Genomic DNA, 19,561 nt, shown 5'->3' on the forward strand with positions numbered 1-19,561 from the left:
GTTCATCCACTGAGAGAAATCCCACTGAAATTACAATCATTTTCGACTGCATCTTCTACTAGTTTTGGAGGAACGCTATATTTGAAAGGTTTGCAAAAACACTTCTTTCTTTCCGCGAAGTTTGCCGCCATTAAAACAAAAATACTGCGACAGTTGTTTATCTTAAAATAAAGTCGTCCTGATCGATTCTCTAATTTTTCATATTAACAGTTTTTACTTTTCTCTCTCTTGAAATTGAGACATTATTTACATCTATTCGGCCCCTCTATTAAAATAATTCCGAAAAATAAGATTTCCCAAATAAAACCGAGGCTCAAAGCACTGGTCGTCCATTCAGCCTCTTGGAGCACAGTCGGGGTGTCGCGCGTGACCCTTTTGAAAAGGATCGTGCACCTTCGACGTCTCGCGGAGAAAGGAAAACTACCCGCCGACGATAACGTCGCGTCGCGGTATTTTTAGCGTTTGTCAACTCCGCGGGACGTTTCGTCGCTCTGTCTCTCTCGTGTGATACACGCGAAGCCGGGGGATTTCGTTGCCGCGTGATGCAGAGTCGCGACAAATTGGACGGCGTTGTTTATGTCGGTTTACGTTGGCTGATTCCCACCGTCCGTCCGACTCGCTCACACGTGTGTATATTTGAAGCGCCGAATCCCGCAACAATATCTGCCGGAGTTAACCCGGATTCTATTACCTTCCAGATACTTCCGCGGCCGCTGACGCGCCGTGTGAGCGGCGAATTTTTCGAGCCGGGAGGATTGTTACCTCAGGTTGCAGAAGGAAGTCGAGAAAAGGCGTTTGTTGTGAACGCATTTTCTCTCTAGGGGTTTAAATATTGTATTGGTATTCAACCGTAAATTAAGATCTATTTGGCATATTAATCAATGCCTTGCGACGCATCTTCTTAACAGATGTCACCTTGAGTGAGAGCGCAGGAAGATTGTCGGCCGCCCTCGACTGCCAACAAGTTGGTGGTGTTGAATCGATAGAGATGGGTGAGCCTGGGGAAAGGTAGGTTGCGAGGTCGCGGCAACCCCCTGCCGCTGGAGCTCGCTTCCCACCTTTTATCCTTGCGTGCAACCACCGAAGCTTCGCTCTTACACCTTCTTTCGCGCCCTCTCGCTCGGTTTCTCCACTTTTTTCCTTCCTCTTTCTCTCTCTCTCTCTCGACCCCGTCGGCTATTCGTCAAGTCTGGAATCGCGCGCGGCTCTTTTCCGCCGCTGCGCCCCTGGAGAGTTGCCCGTAATTGAGTTCTTTTGCATCGGACCGAGATGGAAATATGCTTCCGCGCGTTGTCGGACGAATTCTTTATTCCGCATTGACGGATCGCGCGCACGCACCGTCGTTTCACCACGCTAAGCGGAAAAATCGATTTGTCTCGAAAAGATCAACCGTGAATGGACGCGCCGCTAATTAACCGCATCACTTTCAATTCGAGCTGTTTTTATATAAATTTCTAAATCAATAATTTGCCATTGATATTACGAGACGTTAGTTGCTCTCTCGTTCATACTTACTGCAAACAATGTTTTTTTGGTGAACAATACGCCGTTTCAAAATCGACGAATTTACTCAATTCGTTCATCTTATCTAAATCTCGTTGCCAGACTCGTATAAAAATAGATAAGGTTCATTAACGCGCGGAATTTCAACGATTCAATATCGCTTTGTTGGTGAGGTGGACGTAGCTCAAGCGAGAATAACGGATTCGCTAGGTACCGATAAGTAGACAAAGGCAAAGGAATATCGATTAGCGAGAAGGAACGAATAATAATGAAAATAATGACTATAATAATAATAATAATGCGATTGAAATAAATCGTTCGCGATATCCGGGACGTGAGCCTTTATATTATATTTATATTATAAATGCGCGGAATAATCGCTGTGTCCACGGCAGAATAAATCCAGATAATCCCGGAACAGAAATCCTTCTCCCACGCAAGCGCGAAGAAGAAGGCGAAGAAAACTTTCCGTCCGCCGGCGTTCCCTTAAAGATGCTCCTAATGAATCTTACGCCCGAACTTGCCTTTTTCTCACTTTGTTCGCGCTTCCCGACCAGCATACAAAGACGACGTAACCGTGGAATAAGCGGATCGCGCGACTCGAACTTGTAAATTGTTGCAGAAAAAAATGGCGCCCGCATAAAGGGAGAAACAGACGGGGGGTGTCGTGAGGGAAACTCGAGAACTGCTCACGAAAGACATCGCCGGCAGCGAATACGGCCGAAAAGGGTCATTTGCGTTTCGTAACACGAAAGCCTCGGTTAGTTATTGATTTAGAAATTAAAGACCCAAGTTGAAATTTTATGTTAAACCTTTAATTCTATAACACGATAGAGGAACCAAGATAGAAACAGATTTATGTATAGGTTCAATTCTAATAATATAATTTATTCCTACCTTAATCATGATGAGATGTCTCAAATTACGGCTTTGCCGTTTTAGAGTCGAAAAGTTTATTTCGCAGAAATAAACTTTATTTCTGCGAGATAAATCTTGTATCCAACAAATACAATTTTAAGTACTTTTTCCTACCTCCTCTATTAACTCCATTAAATCCATCCAGCGAGTTATTACTGACTGCAGTGCTTATAACCGAAGTCACGGTTTTTCAGTGATAGCATACTATTTTAGAAAGCAGATAGCCTATCATTCCTTTATCGATCAATACGCGAAAATGGGCAAGATTCATTTTGCGTTCGTCGTCGGAAACGAAAGCCCGGTCGAACGTTACACGCCCGGTGTAACGAACGCGACGTTATCTAATCTTAATTCGTTACCATTCCGGGCGGCCGGAGGTGCACCACAAATGCTCGAACTCGCTATTGCTAAAACGACCGGCCGAGAGTCAATCCGAGAGCGGAGTTCGTAATGCTATGTTGGTGTTTGCGGTCGGATCGGTGCCGTTTCGTTCCTAAGCCGCGAATCTGTTTCTCTTACGACCGAATAATTCCTCTCCTCTGAATCTTTGCCGCGCACCACTACCAAGGTTGACCGATGACTTCTCCCGGCCGATAAGGCCCAGTTGCCTCGTCTAATTTGTATGCAAGTAGTTTGCAGTTTGCACATGTTTGCAGCGTCTCCCTCTTTCCCTCCGCGTTGGACCATAATTTGAAGTTGGTTGATGGGTAGTAGAACGATTCTGGATATACTACCTCTCTCGTCTTCGCTTTCCCCTCTCTGTTTCTCCCTAAGCAATAGTTAGAGTCATAGTTGTTGAGCGAGTTTGATTCCCAAGTATGCAACCATATATACGCGCTTATATGCGCACGATGTCCGACAGCTATCGACATGATTATCATCCACGAAATTCGTCGACTAATTTATCTGAGCTTCAATTCGAACGTGAGCCCCATTCGTGCAGGCAAGTAAAGGATGTCCCAAATTTTGTTGAAAAAATTAGCGCAGTTATAATTCGCCATGTACAATCCCGAAATTGAGTTCATTTAACTGGATTCGAGTGTTTCGACGGATCCTTTTTATAATATAAAAGTAATTCACACCGAACACTCGTATATTGTATCGTAAAACGATACCGTTTTATTCGGCAATTTCGAGTTGTCTGTTATCATTTTTAAAATTTTGTAGGATCACATTTTTTTGCTGGAATTTCGCGCGCGAAAATTCTGCGTTCGTCATTCCCGCGCGAAAACAAAAATCCGAGATTTTCAGAGAACAATCGCGAATGGGTTAGTCGGCGCTGGAATTAATAACGTGAATTAATCGTTGAGATCGCACATAGCTCTAATTTAAGCCAGCATTTCAATCTGAATTTTTAGATAAATTACCAATTATCAGACGTTTGCATCGCAAAATGCGAATTGTCTAGCAGCGTTGGAAAATTGTAATAAACGAGAATATTCGGTCAGTTCATTCGTATTTTTAACCTCAATTGATTATTCATTATTACACTGAAAGAAATTCCATTAAAATTATAATTATTTTCGGCCACTATCTTCTTCTAGTTGTAACCAAAAAATAGTAGTAGTCGTGTGCATGTAAGGTTATTATCACTGACACAATAATAAAAGTTACTAGAAAAACGATTCTCTCAATTATAATTATTTCTCACTTATACAATCATAGTTATAAAACTTCTTCTCGGTGTGTTAACGACACGCGATCGAACACGCAACGACGAAGAAAAATTAGGCGACTTGATGATTCTTTCGTGAGCGTCTCGCATTTCTCAAATGGCGGAAGAAGCCAAGAATAACCGGAGGAAGCTGTTTAGTGGGACTTTAAAATTTATCAAACGTTTTGCTACATGTCACTACAGGAATGAATAATGCAGGCGCAGCGCTCTTTTACGACTATATCCGTAACACACGACAGTCGCTGCAGGAGGAAAACTTAAGCGGGACCCCATTCGAGACTGTCTTGTGACGTCAAAGTTGAAACTGGTGTATCCATTTCGCTCTACGTTCGCTGTATACGTTATCATCGAAACAATCGGACGAAGCTCATTCCCGAAAAATCTTCGCCGTTTGGAGCTCGGCACTTCCAATAAAATCGAGATCTCGCCTGAGACTAAATATTAACCTTATATTAAACCTTTAATTCAACTACACAGTATGAGCTAAGAGATCAAAATAGCCTCAATTTCAATTCTAACAAAATTTATATAATTTATTTTTGCCCTTTGAAATATGATGATATTTTAAATTGCCGTTCTCATTGTTTTAGTATCAAATCAAGCTGTTTTACAATAATATTATAGTAATAATGTAAAATTAAAAATTCAAGATAGAAATCACTAAGTACTGACAAAATAGGTTTCTACTTTTGATTGTTAAAATAAAAGAAAGGAGTATTTTACAAATGTGCTCAAACGGTCACAGATATCATTTTACGAAAATATCCTCTTATTTCAACGTATTTCGCAAGAATTTTCAACATGTGTTTTTCTCACTTCAATAATCAGGATAGCTGCGGCGAGGAAACGAGCCTTAAATATTATTCGCAAATATAAGTCGAGGCTGAAAATGACTATAACCTTAGGTGGGATTTTTCTCAGTTCCGTCCGATCGACGGGCGGACGCTGCGCTATTGTTTGCCGCGCGTTTCATTTCAAGTGAACGGACCCTCCGCTGATTTTGGTCACGCGTACACATACCCAAGGTGGCATTCGCCCGATGAATTATTTATCGGTAAGCTACTTCGTCTCGTCGGAGGGAAAGTGTCGCACACCACGACACTGCCGAGGTGCTATCAGGAATGTCGATTTGTTAGCCCGTCTCTCTCGTCTCTTTCGCCCGAAGTGTCCATTAAAGCCTGGAAACCGGAAACCGGAGCCGCGAAACAAAACCGCCCCCGGGGCGAGTCAACTAGGTTTCCGACTTTGTTGTCAAACGCAATATTACTACTGTACAGCAGCTTCCGATAAACTAAACAGCATCTCCGCAACATTCGTGCGATCACTCACGGTGTTTCTCGATGAAAAAGCAGCGAAAGGAAGTGTTGTCCCTCCGGACATCACGTTGCTCCGATATCCGTGATAGTAGAAGTCAAGAAGAGATCGAAACGCGTTAGCTATGCGTTTTATTTATATATATATATATAGAGAGAGAGATGGGGGGGGGGNTTTTAAGTTCTTTTCTCGGAGTTCTGTTGAAAATATTATTTTGCGATTAAAAATAAATGAAGTCCAATTTAAAAGAAATTGAGTAAATTTTGGAAATTCTTGAAATATTTTGTCAAAATTCTCCATCATAAGTAAATAAACTCAAGTGACGTTCCATTAGTTAAAATGATGTTTCCAATAGCTATATGGTATACAATTTGACGTAATAAAAGTGAGTTTTATTAATGAAAAAATATCAAACATATATGGACGAATGTAATACATGAGCCGATATCGAATTATACCTGAAAGTTCATTCGTGATATGCGGTTCTATAACTTGATGGTTAAATCGTAAGATAAACATATAATTCAGTACAATGTTAAAAGAGAGACAAATCAATATCCTAATTTTAAAAAACTAAATTACATTAATTTAAGTGAAAAACAAAAATCACTTTATTTTGGCTGTCAAAAATATGTCTTTGAGCTTNNNTTTTCGGTTGCAAAACAGCAATACCAATATATCTCGAATATTATGAAGTTTTTTTCCATATAAACTTTTTTCTATCACCTTTCTTCAATAGATAAATTTGAACAATGGATTGGATGGATGTTTAGTAGGCAAAAATACATCGGAAATAACTATTCACACTCGTGTTGCAAGTTAGTATCAATAACACCATTTAATATATTCATATTCAGTATTATTCAAATCGCATAAGCGGATCATCGTTACCGTCTTTTTTTATTTTATCTATAACTGCAACTTTTTGCATAAAACAGCCAATAAAATAGGCGAATTTTATATTTTTTGTCGCCGAAAACGAATTCGTAAATAAAATTTTCCTGTTACGCCACACTTTTTTTTTGCTATTTTAGTTCATATATACCAAAAAATGCCGTTTTCTGCATTTTAAATCCAATTTTCCCCAAAATATGACGTGATAAATTAATTTTATTTGCAGATTTGCTTTTAGCGACAGAAAATAAAAATCTCATGTTGTCTAGATCGTGAACTAAAACCCATATTTGACACTGTAACATACAATGTAACAGACTAGAATGTAAAACATAGACATTTCAACCTGAATTACGTATGTATGGTCTGATAATAAATTAAAACAGAGAAAGTCGATACCTGTGTGTTTCTCGATTAAAAGATTCTATAATAATTTTAACAGTAAGATAATTCTTTCTGAGAACATTCTCTTTTACCGTAAAGGTTAAATCGGATCGTATCCTCCTAAAATACGAATTTCTGGCGCTCTTTCTTTCTTTCTCGCATGAGAGATCGCACGCACGTACGCGTCGCGATCGTCCGTTCATTACACCTATCCAGTAACATCTCTACTTGTCGTATCCTTTGCCATCTTCCCGTAAGTAGCTCTGCGACTCGCACAACGCCTCTTTTATCCGCCCCGTGCGATTTCCACCCCGGCTAAACGTACGGACAAACGGCGATCCGCTCGATTCGCGCAGATACAGTTCGCAAGCGTACGTATATTTCCGGATGCATCGGGAAGATTGGGGACGCCAGGCTGTATATCTATGCGCGCGCGAAAAGTGTTGGGCTCCGTGAGTTGAATATTGGCCGCTTCCCGCGCGGAATCAGGCTACCATTCTATTCGGATTTATTAGATTTGCGACGTCGGGTAATCGAAATTTTGGCCGAGGACCGACCGTTCCGTTAAAATTGCGTGACGAAATTTTATATAAATATAGGAAGGCGATACATTTTACGTGTTTTTACTTGCGAATACTTGTTTCACCGGCTGTCACCGGACTGGCGGTACAAAAGAGGATGATTTGCATGAAAAAATATGTTGAAAGTGTAGATTTTTTCTTTCATACGAGGTTTCATTTCCGAATGAATCGATATTGCGGTCGATTTGATTATTTGGCAATTAGATAGCTAAATTGGTCATTAGAATGATCAATTTCGTCGAATTTGCTTGTTTTGTTTTCAATTTCGTCTCTCGTTACATTGTCATCGCACCGAGGCAAACATTTTTGACATTTGAAACTGCAATCAAAGATTAAAGTTGAGGAATTATAAGAGAAGCAATTTTCGATATATCTTCATAAATAGCTCAAAGTAACAGGGCAAATTCGATTAAGGTGTGCGTAAAATTCACTTGATGTGTTTATCAAAGAGAATAATTATGTTAGTTCGCAAACACTTGTATCTCGGAAAGCACTGGTTGCCTTACGTCAAGCAAAAGCTGTGAAATTTTCACGAAGAATAATACAATGCAAATATTGGCTGCGAAACATTATTGCGCGCAATACAACAACGATGAAGCGTCTAAGCGAACGTTTCATGGCACCGACGTAATTCTCAAATGAAATTCAACACATGGGAATCTCTGTATGTATCGGCGAATCCCCAATGACAGGTTCGCGAAACATGCGGCCCGTTTATTCAGAAAGTATCGCGCACGTACAATTATTCAACTGCGGCCGGAGATGCAAGCGGGAATTCGCGTGTGATGCGATTGAAATACTGACATAGAATTAGCGAGCGAACGCACGGACCATTCGCCAACTTATAATTTAACACGAAAATGTTCTCGCGCGTGCATCCGACACGTAAATTACTAATTTCCAATCTGTTTGCACGCGCGCGGAGTCGGAGAAATACAACGCGTATCACTCTCTCCTTTGCCGCTCAATTGTGCCGGTAATTGAGTTCACAATTCCACTGAACGCACCCATCACTCTTGTGAGTGCCGCTTAAACCAATCGTACTGCCAGCGTGCGCTCGTTCCGTTCGATTGTTTATTTGTTTCTCATTTTTAATGTTCACCCACGCATGCTATTTCACTTTGTGCGATCCATGCACGTCTGCTCGCTCGCGAAACACAAATTTCGAAGACGAGCGGGAACGAATTTTGTATCTCGGGATGTTGTTAAATAGTAAAGCGAACGAATTATGCTGAAAGGAATAATGCGAATATCAATCTCTCTCTCTTGAAATTTCATTACGTATCCATTTCGCGTAAGCTCTTCTCGCTCGACTATCGATTCTCTCGACGAGATGGATGTCATTAGCGTCTTCTGCCGAGCTCTAAGACGTTTCTTGGAAATTCTGCCGAATTAGCGAAAATTTTCAGCGCACCCGCGAATCTTCGCGGAAGATAATTGAAACAGACGGGAGAAGCGATATCTTCATTTCCACGTGCCCGGAAAACACGCGATCCTCGTCCCGACGGCAGCTTAATCCCTTTATTGTCCGCGTTTATCTCCCTTCGTTTCCTTTTTTTACGTTCCCTCCTTTACGAGTCGGATACACGGTATCTCGGTATTGTCTGATACACGCGTGATATATTCTCTCTTCAGCCCTCTGTTTTACTCCCCGATGTCACTTCGCATCGGCCATTTATTTTTGAAAGGGGGGAGAAAAAGAGCCGCTTGTAAAGATATAGAGAAAATACTTTGATTTACGACCACGAATACGAAACATTTTTTATCGCCTCGGGTCGTAAAACATCGCGGCGGCTACCCCGAAAACACGGTGACTGCTCACCGTGGGGATTGCGGGGGAAATATTTGGAATAAAACGGAGAATCGATGCAGAAATATTCAAATTGTCGTCCGCGCGATTAATGAGCCGAGCGACGAAAGCAGCGGCCTAATTTTCTCATACCTCGCTGTTTCCACGAAACGAAGACTCTCGAATTTTTCCCACCAAGATAAAAGATGGATTAAAATGAAACACCATAGTCACCCGACTGCGTGGAAGTCCACTTGTGTGTTTTGTGCGATACACAATCGATCCTCAGATCGTATCGCACACTGGAGAGCCGTTCAAAAGGCTGAACGGTTCTACTTTGAATGATAGTCATTTCCACCTGTTGGCTCGCACATTTTCAACTTTACGCCATGCGTCCCTTTCAGGATATAACGGTTTTCTTGCCCTCTAATTAAAGCGATTTGTCTCGGAAGAAAAGCCGTCGCGCACAAGTGTCGTTAAAATGCATGTGCGAATGCAATTCTACATAGGATAGGTCATTGCAAAATGCAAAACAGACGTGCTTTGTTGCCCGTATAATTGCGAGTACGGTAAACGCTATGCTGCATTCGGAGTCTCGCATTTAGCGCTAAACGGGTCTATTTGATTCTAAGTCTCGGTGGCATGATTGCAGACAGAGACTCAGTCGCGAACAAAGGGCTGTAATCAGGGGGTTTCACAACCGCGTGATGACAGGTGTACACTTGACGGCGAAGAGGAAGAATATGTATTAATCGCGCGGCAAAAAAGCGCCTAAAGTTTCAGGTGTCAATGAAAAGTCGCTGTCTTCTCTGTACGATGTTATTTAGAGCAAGCGAATAAAGAAATGCGAGATGGAAAAAGGTTAGCTTGCGAGAAGTTAATCTCGATAATACTGCCTGTGCAGCACAGACCTTCGAGGGACTAAACAGAGAACGTCTTATGTCCTAAATATGTTCCTTGGAGGTATGCTGTATGAGTGATCAACAAATTCAGCATCATAATTTGAACCCTCCTTGAAATTGGATTTTTCCTTTTTACGTCTCCTTGGGACAGAAAACGGTAATTAAGAAGTTATTTAGCTCCATTTGAAGAAATATGCGTTATATTGTAATATTTTGTAAATTAATGATATTGAGAGAGAGAAGTACGAAAATAAAAGGACAGAACATATTTTAAATGATATAAAAAAAGGTCGATGAGAGCCAACGTACATTAACAAATTGCGAAATAATATTCATTTGTGATATAATATTCAGACATTTCGGTCGTGGTCCTCTTCAGTGAAGCGCAATATAAAAACGGAAGGGTTTTTAATCGTATGGCGATCGCTAAAGAAAAATAGCACCTAGGTCATATAATTCAGAGAACTAATTAAATCGATGTTTTCAATAACGCTTCTTTATTTTATACCTAGTACTCTCTAGTCGCAGTTTTGTTTACATGACATTTCGATATCTCATCACTGCGCGAGACTTCGCTTCGTCTCGAGCGAATCCTTCCGTTCCGGCGAAGTAATTGCGGAATTCGCTGCTCGCTAATGAAAATAATTCCTGTATTCCTCATACCTCCTGCGCGCCGCCGGCAAAGGAAGAAACAAAATTCGCAACTCGCTTTACACACAGCGAGACGAGTTGCCGTTTCACGTTTTGCAATTTAATTAATTACATCAAATGCGCAACAAAGGGAAAGGACGCTCTTTTTCTTCAGCGTGCGCGTCATGATGCGCGGTAATTTTCTAGTTTTTAGTTATTCTGTCGGTCGTATAGGCCGAATGGTATATATATTGTTGTTCTCGACACGCTTAATTCGCCGGCGAAAAGTAGCAAAACTAGCGGGAGGAGCTGGCAGGAAGAGACAATTTTCGACACGTTGAATATCGTATCTCTCTGTTAAGTCAACGACAGAAAAATATCGAAACAAGAACTATACCAGAATTAAGCTAATTAGGGGGTAGTAAATCATTTTCCATCAACGAAAAGCTAGACGAAAGGTCGAAAGTTTTTTCCTCGAGCAAGTGACACATATCCAAAAACAAGCTAAACGGTTGGAGCACTTTTCTCAAGCAAGTAGTGCAAGTCGACGACAAGTCAGTCGGGGACGAAAATCGTTACCAAATCGTTACTAAGATAAAGTAAGTTGTAACGTTACAACAAACAACGGCGTTGCTCCCCAACGTTGCTTACACGTAACTTAATGAAACGCCGTAAGTGTCGTAATATCGCGGCCGATGGCGACATGTTGATTACATCATATGGATTACGTTGATCTGCGTCGAGAATATTCGGTGGTGCGAACACGCCACGAGAAAAGGAGACGAGCGGGTGTGCACTCGACTCGACTACCCAACTACTTATCCCTCCAGTTTGAGACTCGCATCGCTTCCTGCCGGAAACTTAACAATTAAGTTCGCACTTAACGCCGCCGCTAAGAAAGGCGCGCTTTGAACATGTTCGTCAGCAGATCGAACGTAATTTGTCGACATCTATCGCATCGCGACCGTTTAAATTTGCACGAGCTCTCAAGAGTGACGCGAGAGAGAGAGAGGGGGACGGAGCTATCGCGACCGTTTACATAGATTTTCCGAAAATATTTACAATATAAATGCCGAAGCCGGCTACCTGTTATCGTTGCGCATATCGCCCAACAGGAAATTCTTTATATCAGAAAACTACATTTTCTCTCCGCGGCATGCGCTCTCTCTTTGAAGCTCTCGTGCACGATCTCAAAGGCGGTGGCATGCCCGAGGCAACACTTTTGCTTGCCGAGGGAAGATGAGAGAGGGATAGCGAGAAAGAGGGAGGGAGACGAAGTTTCGTGTAAGCAGCTGGAAATCCGGGAGTTTCATGCCGAGCGAAGAATGTATAACGCCCTGTCGGTGTGGTCAACTTTTTTCATTAAATAAAGCCGATGCATATCCTCTCTCTGAAGCTGTACTCGCCTATTTCCCTCTCTTTCTTTCTTATTTCCTACTCTTTCCGTTCTTCTTTATCCGCGAATTACGAAAAGACGCGTTCGTTAACACCTTCGGTAGTTTCAGCGTGTCGCGCAAAATCGCAACGAATCGGAAGTGCTCGGAGCATCTTGTACGCGCGCTCTTTCTCAGCGAGCCTGTGACAATAGCGAGTCGTGTAATAATTGGACTTATAATACAATAGTAATGAGGTGATGTAAATACTTTGATTTCGGTGCGAATCACGTGCGAGAAGGTTAAATTTTTCTTCTTGCCGCTCAAAGCACGCGCGTATCTCTCTGTTTCAGGAACGTACTTCATTCTGTACGACTTCATCGACTTCTTCGAGAAGGATCACGCCAGTTTCTTGGACCGAGACAAGTTTCTCAACATCATCAATACCATCTTCAAGAACATGTCACAAATTGAGCGGGAAGCCATCATTTTCCAAGTGAGTCCAATTCACATTTTACGCGCATCGCCATGAATACTGCGAGTTCTCTTCTTCTGAATCTCATTGTTAAGTTATTTATTTATTTATTGTGTATGCTCTTTTTATCTATTGAACACATTTTTTCTACTCACTTTATTGTCTGTCCATATATACGAATTTTTGTATTTTCTTTTAAGTTACTGTATTAAGTTGTTTGAGGTTCCTGACAATTATTTTTAAATTTTATAATGAATTAATTATATTTTTAATTTAAGTTATTAAAATATTTCCAACCTCTCAATTGCGAATTTTTTAAACAAATATACAGATTTTTTAGGAGATATACTAACAGACATCTCGACCAATATCCGATGAATTTTTCGCGCAAATGTCGCGAGTGAAATCGTCAGCTCGCCGTTCCTCCTACCCGACATTCGACAGAACGATGTCGATATGTCGATCTAATTGCGATACGTCTGCGCGAACAAAGCGAGCGGGCGCGCGCACTTCGGAGCGTTAAATATGTCCGAATTCCGAGATCTCCCTCGCGGGATCGAGATACCGTTCGAATTACGTTCCTCGTGCAGCCAAGAGATACCTCGCGCACAGAGAGGCTCGCACATACACACTGCGACCTATATTTCCTTTTTTTTTCCTTCCTTCCTGCAAACTACCACTCAGTGAGACCTCGACTATATATTCATCGGCCTCGAGCGCTCTTCTTGTTAGCTAACTCCAACTTGTAACTGTCGCTAAGTCGCTCCGGGGCTCCTTTTTGTAGAACAAGCGGACCATATATCATGTGTCAATTTGACTCCTCGCCGGGATAAGTGGAACTTAACACACGTGACTGGACACGCTGTCCGTAGCGTTATTAATTAAACGCGTATCGACGCTCGCTAATACATACCTCCTCTTTTTTCCTCGTACCGATTTGTTATACTTCGCTGCAGCGTAGGCGTGTTATTATCAACTTTCACGGCGAGAAAAAAATGTCGATAATAACGTCGGCGGAAAAAAAAAACGAATGAACGCAGAGAGACATTCCTCGGCACCTTCCTCCGTCCGTGACTTTATTACGTGAGCGCGTCTTCGATTAATTCGAAAAATCGAGAATCAGTCTTGGTAATACGAGATATCACGGTGATTTCCAAGCTAGTGAGAATTTCAAGAATTCTTCGGATTAAGACTCGGAAATAGATAATAAATAAACTATGCTCTTCATTTAACCCGAACGAACTTTACTTCGACGGAAGTGTAATTCGAGAGTTAATTACGGAGATGTTCGACATCCGTCGCTCGGAAGTGTCGTGAAAAAAGGCAGCGCCCAATCAGATGTTTGCCGAGACCGAATTGGTCTAAGAATTCGCGAATTGAAACACACACCAAGAAGCCTTGCACATTTCCGATGATTATATTTACTTTCGATTCAGAAAACCGCTCGTTAGATTTGGACGGAAAAAATTCAATGTTCTCCGTCCAAAATCGCCAGTTTACTGAGTTAACTCAGCCGTATTAAATTTTCTGTTCTCGTTGTTTCAATCGCTCGCGCTATTGTGTGCGCCGATCGTATTCCGCCCTTTCATAAATTTTAATTCACCGTTTTATAACGGAGTTTATTCTCCGACGATGTATTAATGGGGGCGACGGTCTGGACTCGCGACGCAAAGTTTATTACGCCCGTTTCGCGGCGGGCCAAAATTTTCGCGGAAGCGTAATCACTAACGCGGCGCTTCTATCTCTGTCGGGAAATTTTTATTTCGTGGAAATTCACCGTGGGGTGCAGTTACGCGTCTCGAGTGATTTACAGAATAACCGTATGCAACGTTTCCAACATCTCCTTATTTTCCGGGGCGCCGTGTGTCGCGTGTCGCATCCACGCGCTCTGTGCATTTCTCAAACGCGGCCGGACACGCGCGAGAAAGAAAAGAAAGGGAGAATATATATTTATATATATAGAGAGTGAGAGAGGAGGAGGGGACAAAAGACATAAATATTTTGATTAGTGTTTTAGGATATTACCTCTAAGGACGTTAACGTTAAAAAAATAATAATATTATGATGATTCTAATAAGAAAAATAATATAGAAAAAGAAAACTTAAAATAGAAAAATAATGCAGAAAAAAATATACAATGTAAAGTATGAGAAAAGAATAACAGCTTTGGGAAATAATAATAATGAGAATAAAGAAGATAATCCGCACGTTGTGTTCAAAAATCGTCTCATATTTCAATCATAAAATATTGAACAGTAATGAAATGAAAGAAAAGGAAAGATCGAGATAAACAGAGACAGAGAAGATAAGATAAAGAGAATAAGTAAAAGATATATAGAAGAGGAGGAGAGAGGTAGAATAACGAGGGAGACGTGCGGGCGCGCGCGAAAACGAGCCGGTAATCCTCGATTTGTGTAAACGCGTTTATCGAGAGCCACTCGTGTAAATGAAATTCGCGTGAGACGAAAATGATTTCCGCGCGCGAAAGACGAGCTCGCGTGCGTTCGTTAAAACGTTGTCTGTGCTACGCTGCGCCGCAAGTTGTATGCACACAGCGGTCGAGCACACAATATAATCTATGCCACATAAAGTTTAACTTTTCCCACGCCCCGTGCTTTTCGCTTATCCGTCTATTTTCGCGGTGAGAGAACGAGGTGATTATTGCGAACGAGGACGAGAAAACTACGCGCGTACGACAGCTACTGAGAACATACTTTTCGTACACCCGGTATGTAAGATGACGGATTAATACCGCGTCAAAAGTTTGATCGTACAAATACCGATTCGTTATTAGCCCGTTGGGCATCGTAAATGCTTTTCCAATACTGAGAATTATCCAATATTTCAATTACCAGCACACACACACACACAAAGAGAGAGAGCTCTCGTTTTTCCGCCCATATAAATTGTGGTTCTTTCGTGCCACAGTATATATGAGCCGCAGGTAAGAGTGGATGATAGCGTGGAACATCGAGTGATTAAGCGAAATGTGCTCGGAAAGTCGCTCTCAGCCGGCGCGAAACGGCATGTATTTTTTTCTTTTCCCGGCGAGGAACTTTCGCGATAGACACGCGGGCGTTATGGCGTATAACGATCGATGTAACGGCTTCGAATGGATGGTTCCGTAACGGTCGCTCGCGGAGTCTCGAGAACTATTTCAATTCTCGTATCGATTGTAATTGGGGGAGATATTGATGGATCGTAAGAGGATCATTCAAGATGCGCACGTGTGCGATCGGAAGGTATCGCGGACAGGAAGCTCTCCCGCTTCCTTCATACTCGTCCATTCCGCGAAATTTCACAGGATAACATTTTTGTAACTCTTCCCTCGAGAGAGAGAGAGAGGGAATGAAGAATGCGTTCTTTCGTTTCAGCGGTAATTCCAGAGCACGCGATATCGAGCTTATGAGAAGTGCTCCGTTCATATATGTGCGATAATGCGGAATAATTTACAAAGCTCTCGGATTTATCGTGAGTTATTTCAAAATCTCCGAAATAAATTCTGATGCGGAAGATCGAAGCCCGTGGCATCGATTTAGACGCAACGAAAGCGGTTTGAAGGTCCGTCTTTTGGACGGAGGATTCAGGTCGGAAGCATATTTATAATTTCATCTGCTCGCACGAGAGAATTCCGCGAGTTTGGCCGAGAAAAGATGTGACGCTTCCAACAGGTTTTCTAACGTGTGACTGGGAAGGGCGGCGAGGGAAAATCGATATCGTTATGTACTTAGGCAATGTCACTCTTCAAAGAGCTTCCATTCTACTGGCCGACCGCTAATTACTTTCCGATCAGTGGAACGGCGCGTCAAAGTTGCTTCGTCAAGGGCCACGTCTCATGGCTGCGTGAAACCTCGAGTTCCGTGTACATTTCATTAAGTAGCCGGGGAACAAAGCCGAGAGGATGGCTTTCGTTTACGGCACGTCGTACATACGATACCACGTAAAGGTCAGAGGACTTCATCTCTCCCTCCGATGGATACATCGCTAATCGGCTCTAGCGATCGAACGACCTCTTCTAGTAGTTGGAATAAGAACAAAGTGATCGTCCTAGTGAACTTGAATTTTCGGGGGTGAATTTGTTCGAGTCAGGAACAACGGATTCAATTTGAAAGTGATGTATGTTCTGTTTCAGTATACCGATTGGGAACGGATAAACGACGGCTATCAGAATCAGAGAGCGATCGCGGACATCGTCGGCGATTACTTCTTCATCTGCCCGTCCACGTACTTCGCGGACTTGTTCGCAGCCCGCGGCATGAAGGTCTACTATTACTTCTTCACGCAGGTGAGCGCGACTATAAGACGGACGCATTTCGCGTGTCAAGAGACAATGGCGCAGTCGATAGACCATCATTATATTACCTGCCGTGACATTTAAGACGATTTAACGGCGATAATTTCTGAGAAGAACGGGTGAAGTATTTAGCACTCTAATTCCCTCGCGTGACGTCCACGTCGTGCATGCTACGTGAAGAAAGAAAGATACGAGAAATTCTAGATACGCGTTTCGTTCCACACACTTGCACTATCTAAATGAAACGTCGTTTTGTACGTGAATTTTAAGAAATTTCTCTCGAGAAAAACCATAAGACATACAACTTTATGCAAATTATGTTTTAACCGCCAACTTTTCGCACTGAGAAAATTCTTTGTAACTTTATCAACCGTAAAACACTTTGAGTGTATCACGCTAATTCTGTTACTGAAATGCCCGTCGTTTCCACATAGTGAAAGGTTTGGAGGAGGAGGAAAAACTGTTGTTTTCCCTGCGGTACACATGATATGCTGAATCAAACAGTGTCTAGATCATACGGAGCTCCAGATAGCTGAAACATATCAAACCGATCTCTTCAATAAAGCTTCTCCACTTATATCTCGGCCACCCCCTAATCGATCATCGGCGCTCGCTCGCCGCGTGCGATAAAGCGTACGCGGCGAATATTACGATGTGCGGTAATCCGCGTTATCAATCACACACGAATCGCACGCCTGATTTATTTCACCATTTTGCCGGCGTCACAAATTTGCTCCAGTGTAATCACACCGGAAGACAACGCCGCTGCTGCTGCTGCGACCGTGTGTCATCGGGGTGTATAATGTTTAGAATCAGAACGCGGCAAATTGTGCGCATTCATGATGCTGTACAATTACAGTTCCGCCTCCTCCTTCCGTATATGCACGACCACCAAAATTATTTGAAATGCAAACTCGCGCGCGCGTTATGCACACGTTATGCGCTCGCCGTCATAGCCAGGCTTCCTGCACGCTTCGCGTTTACGTTGCGCGTGCGACGAAATCCGCCTCACCTCCGCCGAGTACTTGTTGATAATACGGTCATTATACCCCGGGTATTTCTATGGTGTGCCTCGGTGCCCCCACTACCGGCTGGTAATTATGTGTAATTCTGCGACACAATTGTTTGTTATTTCTTACAAATGAATAGCCGGGAAATCTGGAAGAACGTCCATTTTTTTAATATTTCGGTCAACAAAAGGAAGATACCTTAAAGAGCATTGAAAGACTTTTAAGGTTCAAAAGTTTTGGACCCACCCGAGTGGTTCGAGTGCCGAGCCCAGGTATTCGAAATTGACGCCGCTTGATCGTCAAACATAAAGATCGCGCCTTTTTACTTGCTCAGGTGGTTCTTAAAAAGGGAACGGAGTGTAATAGGTAAAACATTTAAATAAATCGACGTATTCGGCTTATCTCGCTGAATCCGGTGACAAGTGGCGTGTGTGCCAAATCCGGCTTAACTAAAATCGCGGGGAAATCTGACCTTTTCTTCGTCTTCCTCTTTTTCTCGGATATCTCAATTCGAGCTACACGTACCACGTTGTTGAATTTTTCGCGAAGTCAATCGGTATTCAAAGTTGCGAAAAGTAGCTTCGCACGTCCGTTAAACTCGAAATGAGAAGTAGGTCGCTTGAGAGGCGTTATGCTGGAGTCGTTGGTTTTTCGTATCGCGAGTCGATCGTTGGCCTTATGTTAAATCTTTAATTCTACAACGCAGTAGCAACTAAGATAGCAAGATTAAAGTTGGTTTTTATTACGCTGTAAGTCATTTATGTTCAAAGTACACGGAGAAAAATAATTTGCTGGCACAGTAAATTTTATATTACAGTAGCAAAATCTGCCAATTATTATGTGGACAGCAAAACGATTTGTTAAGAATACTAATTGTCATTCGCTGAGTTATTTTGCTGAATCTTTATTAATTATGTATTATAAATAATTAATAAATTATTTTGCTGTAAGAACAGATTAGTAAATATATAAAAACACTATTTTGTCATTGAGAAAGAGACGGAGGAAGAAAAGAGTGAAAGAGAAAAGTGCGAGGAAAAATGAAGGGTGAATGGGAGAGAGAGAGAAAGAGAGGAGGGGGGGGGGGGGGGGNGTGAGAGATCGAGAGAGCAGAAACAATTGGATGGGAAAATATTCATAGAATGCGAGGAACGCGAGAACTCGCGGAATAAAATAGTGATTTATTTCCTATTACTTGATTTAATATTCGAGTGCTCCTTTGCGAAAACCGCGAGGGACGCGATTAGAACTACGTTATTTTGACCCGGGTCGAAATTTGAACGTTACTTTGGCGCTCATAAAAATAGCTTGCGTCTACTTCGATGGCCTAGTAAAGGCCGGTAATAGTATAAACCAGACTAGTAAAAACCAACTTTAATATCGCTTTAAATAAGTCTACTTTAATATATGTGCTATATTAATATTAATAATATAAATCGCACATAATTGGAATAAATCTTGATTCAACAGCAATGTTATTGGAACTAACACATCAATAACTCAAGTATTAGTTTCAACGATATTGTTATTGAATTATATGAGAAGATTTACTCCAATTATGCGCGCCGTTGGAAATTCTATTGATTAAATAGCATTTTTCCCTGTAAAGAAGAAAAATGTACTAGAAACCGTGACGACATGATGTGTTGCTTCTGGAGTAACGGTGACTGTGACGAGTTACTTTCTAAATTGAGTGGCGGCGTAACGAGATAAGGTAAGGAATTACTTTGAAAAGGGCAATCTTCCAAGTCCGACTCAATCGAGAATTGACAGAGGAAATAAGCGTTCGATGCGTCGTTTGCGGAGGACGCGTTTCCGG

The 19,561-nt window shown here is 42.0% G+C and overlaps 1 protein-coding gene across 5 annotated transcripts in view; it reads left to right on the top strand.

Annotated features, from left to right (window-relative positions):
- Positions 1-19,561, top strand: part of LOC106749460 (acetylcholinesterase) — a 107,772-nt gene that overhangs the window by 65,157 nt on the left and 23,054 nt on the right. For all 5 annotated transcript variants that reach the window (XM_014628916.1, XM_014628913.1, XM_014628915.1 and 2 more), the window contains exons 3-4: positions 12,317-12,459; positions 16,571-16,723. In XM_014628916.1, the coding sequence (XP_014484402.1) occupies positions 12,317-12,459; positions 16,571-16,723 (296 nt within the window). The remainder of the gene's footprint in view (positions 1-12,316; positions 12,460-16,570; positions 16,724-19,561) is intronic.

This window comes from Dinoponera quadriceps, unplaced genomic scaffold, assembly GCF_001313825.1.
Source record: "Dinoponera quadriceps isolate SergipeBrazil2010 unplaced genomic scaffold, ASM131382v1 scaffold3807, whole genome shotgun sequence".
In the NCBI taxonomy this organism is placed as follows: Eukaryota; Metazoa; Arthropoda; class Insecta; order Hymenoptera; family Formicidae; genus Dinoponera; species Dinoponera quadriceps.